The 12,878-nt window shown below is 42.7% G+C and overlaps 1 protein-coding gene across 1 annotated transcript; it reads right to left on the minus strand.

The window, feature by feature from the left end:
- Positions 1 to 2,985: 2,985 nt before the first annotated feature.
- CTXN2 (cortexin 2) lies at positions 2,986 to 7,268 on the minus strand. The gene is made up of 2 exons (XM_088526510.1): positions 7,217 to 7,268; positions 2,986 to 3,434 (listed from the first exon to the last, which is right to left on the minus strand). The coding sequence occupies exon 2, from the start codon at positions 3,378 to 3,380 to the stop codon at positions 3,132 to 3,134; it is 249 nt and encodes an 82-aa protein (XP_088382636.1). The 5' UTR covers positions 3,381 to 3,434; positions 7,217 to 7,268; the 3' UTR covers positions 2,986 to 3,131.
- Between the last annotated feature and the right edge of the window lie 5,610 nt (positions 7,269 to 12,878).

The raw sequence follows: 12,878 nt of genomic DNA on the forward strand, positions 1-12,878 counted from the left end.
AACCATCCAATCCCTCTCTTAGAAAGACATTTTAAAACATTTTTAGATGGTGATTTAGAGAAGCATTTTAGCTTGTAAATTATTAACCTGAAAATGATCCTGTTCATTCTTGGAAAAAACAAAGCTGTTATTTCATAGTTTGTTTAGTTTATTTCTTCAAGTTCATAAAGTGTATTTATAGGCAGCAGCAATTATGGATCTGTTCATATGTACTAAGGTATCAGAATATCCTTTATGTCTCCTAAGATCAAAGATAATATAATTTGAAATTTGTTTTATTTTTATTTCATTTTATTTTAAAAAAGTCATTTACACAGAAGGGCCTTTCAGAAAGGTAGGGTCCTAAACAAAGGAGCTGAATTTTTCCTTCCTTGACCTGAAGCATCTGCAAATCTTGTATTAAACATTTGTTTTTAGAAAGTCATACTTGAATAAAGCTTGCTCAATTCTGTTCTGTGTGTTCAAGATAGATATTACATTATCTGGTGAGCACGTCCATGAAAATCAGTGAAAAAAATGTAAGTTCCTGTCCGTCACAGTTATAGGATTTATGGTATTGCAGAATTTCCGAGAGGGTTCAAAAATGCTTTCATTATCTCCATTTCCCTCTCAGCTATTCTGATTCTATGCACAAATCAATCTATTACTTTTTAATACTTTATAATGGACATACCAAGTTCATATCTGTCCAGGTTTCCACTCTGCATGGTTTATGCAGAAGAGGTTTCAGTTAAGGCTGCCTTGTGTACTCTCTGAGACCCACTGATGGATGAGCAGGTTCTCTTTAAGAACCAAGGTAGGTTCCCCTGTTCCACACGTGTGTTTGAACCATTTGCTCCTAACACAGTTCAAAGTTTTACTACATGTATTTGCAGAAAATCTTTGAAAATTTATGTTTTGTGCAGTCCTTCTCAGACTTGTTTGTCTTTTGGGAATGCTGAGTCAAGAAACTGTGAAGGTTTGCAAGCAAAAGGATATTTGGTAACTGCATGCAACAATATCTTTGGGTCAGGAACAAAAGAAATATGACAGTATTTTGCTTTCTTTGGATATGTCTACCTTGTTTGTAGTATTTTTATATATAGTATATAGATGCTTGCATATAGTATAGTATAGCTGAACTATATTTAAACAGAATAATTTATGTACCTTCCCACTCTATCCTGGCAGAAGAGAGCTAAGCACAAGCTGTGAAATCTGGAAGAGTAATTGCAAAGTGACTTAGATGCCAGAGATGTTTGTAGGGTGCATGCCATTAGGTGTGCATTTGGAGGGAAAAAAAAAAAAGGAAAAAAAAAAAGTGTCACTTCTGCAATGGATGGGGCTATCCAGCAGTATTGGATCGCATGAATGAGCTAATGAAAATCTGCCTTTGTTTTATAGTTACATTTGACTAGCATAAATGCAATAGTCTGAATTTCTGAAGGTGTGTATATATATTTTTTATACAGAATCTGAAGCACTCATATTCACACAATTTTTTGTTACAAACTTTAGCTAGAGCAGTGTGATTGTTGTTGGCTGTTCCTCTTTCACAGTCTCAGGCAGGAGATTCATGTGCATCCCTATACAATACAACATTTCATGTTCCAAGTGGCATTTGAGGTCCAGTGTTCTGTTGACTGCCCCTGTCCAGCAGATAGGGCAAAAGGGCAACGTGTATTTTTTTTAGAACACCTGTGAAAGAAACAGCTCTAACTGATCTCCTTGTCTTTGCACCCAGTTGCAGAGCTGTTTAGCAAAAGTGACAGTGTTTAAAATTCTGATGCCAACATTCTCAGAAACTGAATTGAATTTCTGTCAAGTCCTGTCACACTTGCTGAAGAGCTGTGTATTTGAAGGTGACCTTGAACAACCATTTTTAGTCTCTGCTTTTACTGTTAGTTCTTCTTTTTGATAGGATCTCCTGTGACTGGTTCCTCAGGGTAACAGTCTGGAACATACAGTGTGCTGTGATGCAGGGGCATGTGGAGAATAAACAGCTGTGGAGAAGACCTAGAGGGCAGAGAGATCTCCAGCCGGCTCTGGACTCCAGTCCTTTTGCAGGCTGGGCTCAAATGACTATGTACCATTTGTGCCTCTGCTTCAACTGACCATGCCAAGCTGGTGTAATTTCTGCTGGGTGCTATAAAACAGTCAGAATATGTTGCAGCTAAAACTGCAACAGTTTAAGTTCCAATTTAAACTGAATTATCTCTCTTGGAACCAGGAGGAGCAAGAAGGTGATATGCTTTGCTCAGTTCTGTTAGGCTGAAAGGTCACTCTGTGGGATTTGGGGTTCTTTGTTCAGCTTGCAGTTTTGAGTGGATAATGTGGTCTATATTGCAGAATGTTTATAGTAAATTCAAAACATCCATAATTAAGTTTCTCTTCCACTATTTCTGCCCGACTTTCTGTTGCTGTACAGTAGGAGAAGGGAGGGAATATATAAAATAAAACAAAAGCCCCACAAATCTCTGAGATCAGAAACGTTTCACGTAGGAGAAGCAACACACACTATCCTTGCAAATACAGTCAGCAACTGCTGTTCTTGGGAGGTTGGAAGTGTTTGTTAGCTTTCTCTTTTGTTCCTTAACTTTGATAGCTCATGAACCTACCTTTGTCCCTTCTATGTCAGAAACATTGACACACACAAATAGACTACTTTTTACAGACACTTCCCCGAGTCTTGACCTCCAATATTGTATTTTCAATATCCAAGCATAGCTTTTGAGCTTCACAAGATACTGTCAGGGAAGAAGGAAGGAAGGAAGGACTATTTATGCATCTGTCATCCCTGCCTTTTGTCCTTCCCCCTTTTCATTTCTGTCCTGTCCATCATGAGGCAGGGTAGAAAATGGATTCTCCTATGAAGAGGCAAATAAGACGAGAATCTTTCTACCATTTTAACTCACCAGTGACTTGTTTATTGAACTATTTCTTTGCCATTATCTATTTCTTATCAACCATTCTGCTGTTTCTCAAAGAAAAGCAACATGAAGTGCCTTTTGATTTTGCAACAGATATTTATTTAACAAAATGGATGCCACAAGCATATCTGCAAAATGTACGTACGTATAACAAATGCACCAACAGTTGGTTTCCAAAATGAAATCAACATTAAATTTAAGGCAGGATATTCTGTTGACTTTTCATGCAAGAGCATATTCAAATGTTCCTTTATCCAACCCCTCTACTTCATCTTCCCATGTAGAAGAAGGCATGCTACTGTAAGGGTCTAGCAAGATTTTGAAGCATCTGATAATTAGAAGTCCCAGGAAAACACATAAAAACCCCACAAAGGCAAAGCCAGTTTTTTGCTCTAAAGTCAGAGGGAAGGCAGTCATTTCGTTGACACTCATGCTGGCTGAAGAGTTGCTGCAGTAATTACTGCTCATCATTGGTCATCACATCCTGGCGACTCTGTGGGATTTTCACCTCTATTACTTCTTTGGCTGTATAAAAAAAAAAAAAAAGTGGAATCAGTTTGGTTAGGTCTAAAGGGGCTGTGTATGTCTGAGCACATAAACACTTGGAAATGAAAAACAGCTCGGATTTCAGTAGCATCCTGTTTGGGGTTTTGGTTTTGCAAATTTAAATTAATCTGATAAATTTATTCCATCTAGCCCCTGCCGATATGGTCCTCCATCTTATGCGGGCAACGTGTACCAGCCTGTGCACAGAGTGTTTCCATCCTGACATCTCACCATTAGAGGTCTGTGCTTTTCCAGCCAATAAGCTTTTGTTTTTATGTTTATACTGAGATTCTATGTATAGGTTGTAGTAGGAGAGAAGGGTTATTCTTGCTTTATTTTAGGTTTTCCATCAGGTACTAAAATTCTCTCTTATGTCTCTACAGACAGCAGGAGAATTGGAAGGACTGGAACATCAGAAGAGTCAAAAGGACAAAGGTATTTTCATCCAACACCGGAGTTGGGGATTTTTGGCTCTTGTTAACACCTATTAAACTAATGTGCCTCAGGGGAAAACTCTTTTTTGTTAACAATTCAACCATCTTTTTCCCCAGGGAATTCCCAGTATCCATTTATTTCTTGGCAGAGTAATTAGGCCACTCAGATCTCTGTGCTGCCTGTTCCAGGTACCTGTGCTAGCCAGTTTAAAGAGAGCTCCAGTATCACTACTCTGTACGGCAGTCACGGCTGATACTGCACTGTAGCCATATCCTGCATCAGCCTAGAATTAACCATGAAAAGTGAAAGCAAGATTTCATATTGCTGACAAGAAACAACCAGATATTTTTAATCTTGTCTCTTATATAAAAAACCTGTGGGATTTTAAACATTATTTTTGCACTTCTCTTTAATATAGTATATATTAAGTAGTATAGTTTCTTATTACACTCTTTAGCAGAGCATAATAACCCAAGAGTCTATTAAATATTATGAGTCTCTTAGTGTTTCGAATGGTATCTTGATACTTTGGTCATACCGGTTTAATTCCTGATCAGTTGGAGAAAAGATCCACATACAATCTGTGTGAATTAAAAGTAATATCAACAATAATCAATAGTTAATTTCTGAGAATCTGTCATAAAGCCACCTACTCTACAGATTTTCAATAGACATACTTCCTGCTTTTCTGTGAATTTGACCTTTTGTACAAAAAAGTGACAAATTTCAGTGGTGTCACAAATAGTTGATTTGAACAACAGCCAGACAAGAAGGAAGTTCTCTTTCCAGAAGTCCTAAGACACTGGGATATTAAAATTAAAATGAAAGGCTTATATGAGGAAATTATATGTAGATACTAGCTTGGAAAGCTAGAGCCAAAAGGAATACTGTTCTCCTGAAACATGTGCCCACATCTCAAATAGTTGGCCCTGGTGAATCCTGCATTTGTGCTGAGTTCAAATAAATAGGTGCACCTCTTTGGAAGCAGAACAAATGTAACCTAAGTAAAATTACAAGGACTTAAACCAAATCTTATTGTTTTAGCAGGTTACACACTGAAATCAGTAGGATTTGCTTGTGCGTTACATATTTGCTGTGGGTGCAGATCCTGACTGAAATATGGAGTGGTAAGAAATGGGTATATCTTGGTTTCAGTCAGCAGGAGTTTCACTGGAACAGCATACTAGGCATGATTGGCTGCATGAGAAAATAGTCAGTATTCCTGTGAGTGAGAATTGGTTCTGGAAATGCAAAATAGGCAGTTTTGTGCTCTTGCTTCCCCTCTCTTGAGTTGCAAAAATTGTAATTGAAGCCTTCATGTTCACAAAATATTTTACTCTAATTGTGCATTAAAAAAAAATACCAAAATTGTTCTTAAGTACATTGTAAGTGTTTCCACATTTCAGTGCTGCATACAGGTTAGAAGTCCTTTCCCAGCTAGTCAGATAGTCTTTCACTTGCTCTAGAGTATGCGTAAAATCATGAGTCAGAAGACTGAGTACTATCGTGGCCTAGCTCCAAAAGTCCTTGAGGATAACCTTTAGGGAGACATGATGGGCTAGAATCTGTGGAGTCATTTTGTAGGGCTGGCCTCAGACTGATCTTTGACTTTTTTTATAGGTCAGGATTCTAGTCATCTGTTGATTCATTCCCCACATTAGACACTGGCATAAAGAAGGGCTCCCTAACATCCTGCTGTGAAATAAAAGACTGCTGGAGACCCTTGTGAAAAGAGAAGAAACATTCAGAGTCCAAGAGAAAACACAGATTAGAAAAATAACTCAGTATGTGGACTACAGGAGCATGGAGGTATGTGTTGAGGGGTCTGGCTGCATGGTGAAAGATGTTGAAATTCTTAAAAATATTCTAGTAGCATTACCAGTTCAACTCTGCCAATGTCTGGTGTGGACTGAGGATCCTAACCCCAGCTCTTTGGTGATTTGTATGTCTTTTTTAAGACAACTTTCATGCTCGTGTTTTCTGAGGTACTGAGATTAAATAATTCCAGACTTTCCTGGAAAAGTAGACAGTATGTGTTAAATATAAGGAAGATTGTTGAGTAAGCCTTTATCTGGGGGGTTTGCTCTCTTAGTTCCTCACCTGCCAAAATAACCACATGCACATGCGTCTACACACCCACCCACCCTGCTTTTTCTCTAAGGGTGAAATGAGCACCTTTAAGATCTGCAGAATTTGGGAGTATTCATCCCCTTGGCATTATTAAGTCTCAGGTTCCTGAAAATTCACTTCATAAACTAACAAAATAAACGAAATCAGTTGGTGCCTGTCCCTCCTTAGATGTGCTGTAGGCCCTGCTGCTACCTTGTGTACATGGTCATTCCGAAGTTATTTCAGACAGCCTCAGTCTCCAGCTTCTGTTTCTGAGTGACATTAAATCTGACTCTGAAAGGTGTTTGTGTTTAGGGCATAAACAGGCACCTGCAGGGATTTTGAGAAGCATCTCCTTTACACTAAGCTGGTTAAGGAAACACAACTGTGTTTTGAGAGGAACTGATGGTAGGGGGAAAGGATTAACAATGGAAAAGACCTAAAGAAACAACAGTCGGCAAGAATTCAGAATTCTCCTAAGAGTCTGAGCCCGTGGAGTTAACAGCAGCTGTCCCAATGCTGTGGAGCAGACCGTGCACAGCCCCTGTCTCCTCTGTGTGTGTGTGCACTGCCTGTGTTCCCTACACCCCATGGGGCCAAGACTCGTTCTTTGAGCACCATTTCCAAGACACTGGGGAGGGGATGCATGCAGAGGTGGCAGCAAAGGCAGGGCATGGTCACCTGCTCCCCAAAGCCAGGCAGTGTCTTTGCAGGGTGTAGCTGCGCATGCAGGCTGCACCTTTTCACGTAAGCTGCATTCCTCTGCAAAGAAGCAGCAGGGCAGTGACAGCTCCAGCTTCAGGCATGCAGTGAATTGCTGAAACGAGATTTCATCCTTAGCCCATACCCAAACCCCGAGTCCCCTTTGACCAAGAGCTCCAGGGCCGAGGGCTGTACTTGGAATTCATATCGAGGATGCAGACGGGGAGAACAAAGGCACTAGGACCCTGCTGCACTCGGCGGGGTCTCCCCCGTCACTTGTGGAAACGCAGCGCCCGCCGCAGGCTCCGCGCGCTCCCGCCGCGCGCGGCCGCAGCGCAATTGTTGCTGCGCGCCCTCGGCCCGCGCAGCCTCCGGGCGCAGCGCCCGCGCGCCCTCCGCCGGGGGCGCAGACCAATGCCCCCGCCAAAAGGCCGCTCTCCCTGTATCTCTGCATGTCTGTGTCCTCCGCAACCCCCCGGGGCGTCGCAAGGTCAGCCCCTGCCCCCCGTACGCACCCGGCTCCTGCGCGCCCGCGCTGCCCATGGTGGCGGCTCCCGGCGGTGCCTCCGCGGCTCCCGGCAGCTCTGGAGAGGCCGGGCCCGCCACCCGACGGCTGCGGCCCCGGGGGGCTCCCGGGCGGCGAGGGCGCCTCTGCCTCCCTCCCTCGCCGCCCAGCGCTGCGGCCCCGCCGGGAGATGCTCAAACCGCCCTAATTAAAAAATTAAACACGGCTTCTCCTCCTCCTCCTGCCGCTTCCTGCCCGCCCCCTTTTCTCGCTGTGCAGCCGCGCTCCTCTCCAACCCCCCTCCGCACGGATTAAACCGAGGAGCGTGGAAACTTCCTGCAGAACGCTACGTGCGGCGCATCGCTAAGTGCGCGGCGCTCCTCACCGCCCCACGGAGCCGCACAAGCCAAGGGGGCGGCCCGGGGCTGCGGGGCGGCCGCGGCACCTGTGGAGCTGCCGCAAACCTGCGGCTTGAAGCGCCCGGGGCTGGCGGTGGCGCCCGCGGGGCGAGCGCCCGTCCCCGCGCATCGCGCCCGTCCCCGCGCATCGCGCCCGCGAGCTCTCGGCTCCTCCCGGCGGCTTCAGTGGAGCTAGCGACGAAAGCACAGGACATGTGGCAACATATGGCCGGGCACCACTGAAGGTGCCGGAGCGCAGGTCTCGCTTCATCCCCTCAGTAGCTGCATTTTGCTGATGCCGGTTGAGCCTTGCATTTGCCACGACAGCAGGTGGTTAAGGTGGATAAGGGAATGGGATTTCTTTCCCAAGGCTGGCTCTGCATTTGCGCTAATAAACATCAAATGTGTTTTAGATGACAGTGGTTGCATGCGTATGTGCTCCCGCGGCAAAGCCAGCCCAGGAAGCACTCACGTAGGTCAGTGAAGCCAGAGCACATCGTAGCACCGTGCGAGAGGAGATTTTTTGAAAGCTGCTGTAGACATGCTAGTAGAATTTATTCATTGGAAAATAATTTTAAAACCCTGTAGCTGTTTCTTGTTACATGCAATACCACTATGATATCTTAAACCTTCTTCCTATGGCAAGCTGGAGGAAGGGTTTTGTGCTACCTGCCTATAGTGCCTCATCCCTCCACTATGCCTGCAATGGGCACTTAGTATTTTCATTAAAAATGTTCTCTACTGCTAGTAGAACTACTGTTTAATGCCTCTGTTACTGGGCACTAATGGTTATTAGTTTGGTCTTCTAATGTTATAATGTCAGACATGTGATAAACGATATCTTTTGCTGAAATTATAAGTCAAGCTAATTTTTGAAGTGCCTCTCATGTTTAAGGATCCATGAAGACGTTGTAAATGGATTGTTTTAAATAGTGTAAGATCATGCTTTCAGAGTGTGTACATGAAAGGAGCCTCTTATGTTCCTAAGCGAGGGGCTAGTTTCCTTTTTCAATCTTGTCTCCGATTTAATAGGAGCCCCATGAAGGTCCCTTACTAAAGGGGAACCTCTGTGATTTGGGATTAGCTAAAACACAAAGGCTCAGATTTTCATGGCCCCCAATGAATCTAGCACAAGGTTTTGGGGAGAGGGTCACATAAATCTAGGCTTTGTTGGTAATTGCTGAGTGCCGCTATACTCGCAAGCAGTATACTGTGCACAGTACTGTGCTTTCTTTAAGGGGGTCTTGCAAGTAGCCAGGGTGTCCTCTGCTGTGCCTGGGGATGGAGGACAGTGTTGGGAGTGGAAATGTGTGAGTGTGTAGGACTCATCTCGTTTGACATGTTTTGAGCATGGATACTGGGTCTTTAGTTGCCACTTACCCTGGGAAAGGCATATTTGTGGGATCCCCCTCCTGAAGGATGTGATATGATACCATGTTATTCTTTCTGCTTATTCTTGTAGGAATAAATACTGAGATAAAAAAAAATTAATTGCCCCTCTTGTACTGCTGCAGAGTAAAGGATGCTGAAGCCACGTAACCATTTTTATGAACTTGACACTCACTGTTTAATATTAGAAACTGTTCTTTATGATATTTCTATGTGTTGGAGAGCCACTTTTCATGGAAATGAAGCTGGAAAAGCAACTGACAACCAGCAGCTGGGAATGAGACTCCTACTCCCTCTTCAGCCCTCTTCAGTTGTCAACACACAAGTAATACTGCTGAAGGTGTTATATTTAAAAATGGAAAAGCAATTAAATTACTTAATTTAATCCTGTATTTTATTGCTTTTTCATTTGAAAGTCACTAGTTCTGTCCTTGCATGGGAACAGAGAGGTTTTTTTAGTGAGGTAAGTGGGATAACAGTTTATGTGTGGCCATTCTGCATGTGTGGAACTTCACTTTACAGTTCTTTATCTGACTCCATCCTCTTTTTGATTTGAACAGAAAAATATCACTTCCATCTGACTTTAATCAATTTTGCTATTGATTTGATCCTTATCTTAGGAAGGGGTAAGTGTGGCCTTGCAGGAGAGAGCCTGTGAGCAGAAATAGAAAATTTATAATCATCTAGTAGTCTGCTACATTGACCTCTGAAAATTGAACTGGCCTAATTTACGGCTTGGCAAGTCACAGCCAAGTGGATGCCAGTGAGTAGAGAACTCTTAGAGCTATTAGCTGTTTGAGATTCTTTTTTTATGTTTGAGGATCATTTGAGTGGCAGAAGTGTCAAGAAAATGTAACTATTTTAAGGGATAACTGACTCCATTGTAGCTTGCTTTTAAATTTAGCTCAGAACAGCTTTTTGGCTGTTCCTTCCTCACAAACAAACAAACGCATCCTTTGGTTGCTAGGAATTTTAAATGAGTTGATGAGGGTAGAATTAGCAAAGAGGACTGTGCTCAGAAGCATCTTAGGAAACATATCAAGTTCCACAGGAAATATGTAGCGATTCAGAAACTGAAGATGGTTCCTCATCAGTGCTTTTAGTCGTGCCCAAGTTTGGGAAGGTGGGAGGGTGTGTGTGGGTAGCGGGGAGCACCAGTGCCAGCTGGTGTGCATGGGGGCAGGTGGGCTGGCCCAGGAGGAGGTGCTGGGAAGTGTCCCCAGGTGAGTCCCCAGCTCTCCACTATGGGGGGGAAGATGCAGGGGAAGCCCCCAGCAGCAGGGAGAGAGCAGGGGCTCCCCGAGGGGCTCCCTGAGGGCCTGCAGGACGTAGGTACTTGCTGCCTCCCTGCGAAAAGGGCGGGATGGTGGTGTTAGGGCTGCCCAGCCCGCCGAAGAGGCCACAGGCATTGAGGAAGCACTAGACGGCAAGCAGGTTGCTGGATTTCTTTTCCTTGGTAGCTTCGTCAGCTGCAGTAATGATGTGGGGGGAGAGAGGGCGCTGTAAATTGTCTCGGTACAAGAGTACTAGAAATTCCAGCAGGCCAAGTCTGCTGTGGTTATCTAGCCTTTTAGAGGTAAAAATACAGTGTTAAATTGCAGGCTCATAAACTGTGTTTAAGGCTTGCATAACATGGAAGAAGACTTTGATGAGGATTAGGGAGATTTAAGCCTCAGGGGGAGGAGGGAATGGGTTAGATCCCTGCAGATCAAATAGAGCTGGTCTTCTATATGGCTGATACCACGTCATGGGAATAGGATGCTGCACAGTTTTTCTAGTTATAAATATATGTTGTACACAACTAATCCTGTACCAGGCGTCTGCATAATCTTTTGCTGGGGAGGGGGGTGAAGTCTGAGCCAGTCATTGCTGTTGATGACTTTTTCCAGGCAGGGAGAGGAGGAGACGGAAGCAGGGAAGGTGCCGAAGGAAGGAAGGGAGAAGGAGCAGCAGTTGCACCGTGGTGGTTGCAGGTGTGAAGGTCTGTGCAGTAGGTGGCCTCTGGATGTGAAATGGCTGCACTGCCACTGCAGCGCGTCTGGGGGATGTCTGGAGGCAGAAGGGCTGTTGCATTTGTTAGTTTGTCCTTTTGAAGTGTAAAATGTTTTGTTTTCTGAAGTTAAAATACAACAACACATTTTTTCAGGATGGAGAGATGATGTTTAATCCCAAATAGAGGGTTTGAGGAAGATAATATTTGCCTTAATTCAGGTCCATGAAGCCTATGCAAAAAAAAAAAAAATAGAAAAAAAAAGTGCCTACTTGCAGAGTAATTATTTTTAATATGTAGAGTAAAACAATATAGGTTGGGTGCAGGCTTAGGCAAGGCAGGCTGGTTTAGAAATCATGTGGCATACACAGAGGAATCTTTAAATAAGCTGCGAAAGTTAAATTATTTACTGAGCAAAGCTGTGGTTAAAACAACTCTTTTCAGGGCTTTCTAAAGAAGAGCCGTTTTAGAAAGTGCTAGGTGTATTTAGATGCCCTAGCAAACAAACAGGAAAACTATTGTTATGTGCCGCATATTCAACAGGCAGTTATCATGCAGGTGGAAACAATATCTGACTGAAAACATCTGCAGGAAAAAATGTCAGTGGATTGAAAATGAATGAGGCTCAAAAGTACCCGGCTCAGAAGCGACATAAAAACTGAGCTGACTTTCAGTAAGATAGAACATTTTCACAACTGCCACCTGATGTGAATGTCGATGGACTGCAGTCAATCAGGACTTAGCTAAAAACAAAATTATAAAGTGTTGAAATAGGCTGATGACCCATTAAAATGATCCATTCTAAAAGGATGGTAATATATATTTTGACATTGGCAAGTTGAGAGCAGTGGTTTGTCAATTGAGACTTGAAGTTATTGGAAAGTTACTCTACCAAAAGAATGTTGGTACTTAGGACATGAGATATAAGTACTTCTCAGCACAAATACAGCGCACAGAAAGATACTGGGTTTTTTTCCATCTTTGACAAGGAGATTTTTAAATTTTTATTCCAATCATTTTATTTATAGCACAAAACTCTATCAAGACTCTTTCAAAACATAGTTTTGTAGACCAAAGAAATCTCACCTTTTAATCCTAATTCACCTCTGTCTGCTCCCTAGCAGCCACTTGGTATTGTTCTCTCATTTTTATTAGTCCTTTGGAGTCAGAAATATTGAGTGATTATGTGTGACACTTCAGAAAAGGACATAAAATTCACATAAAAGTCCTGAAACTGGCATTTGAGGTGAATAGAATGCTGTAAATAAGAGTTGTAGGTTGAGGGAGACAGGGCAAAATTAATAGTATTTTTTCAGACTTCAACCTAGGAAGCTATACTCCTATGCAATTCTAGTATAAAATCCTTCTACATTTTTAGATTTCTATCAGTGTCTAGGTTGAACTGTTCAGGTATTTATTAAAAAAGACATCGGCTAACTGAACAAATTTTATTTATGCAAAACTACATGTAGGCTGGACTAAAGATACCCACAAATACCCACATTGATGCTTGAGGAGGCACCAGTTGATACAGCAAATGGACCAAGTAGACCAAGTAATCCAGACCAAGTAGACAAAGTGTGTATAAAGAAATTTCTGTTCTTTCCTGTTACTAGTGTCTATGGGCCCATAGGCAGGATAATTCACCTTCAGTTCATGGGTGCCATCATATTGAGTTAGGGAACAGAGGATTCCTTTTCCTTATGTACTTAAAATCCTATGTTCAATGCACAGTTAAGAAGCAGAATCAGTAATAGTGAAACGTGTGAATTGCTTCCTATCATCATGTAGAAGTGAGAGCTGTAAAAGGTAATGACAGCAATTTAAAGTAATCATTAACTATTTCAATGATGATTATCACAAATACCATATTAGCTGTCTAATTGTGGTTAATG

This window comes from Tinamus guttatus, unplaced genomic scaffold (genome assembly GCF_059628265.1).
Source record: "Tinamus guttatus ecotype Peru unplaced genomic scaffold, ASM5962826v1 Tinamus_guttatus_pri_ptg000004l, whole genome shotgun sequence".
NCBI lineage: Eukaryota > Metazoa > Chordata > Aves > Tinamiformes > Tinamidae > Tinamus > Tinamus guttatus.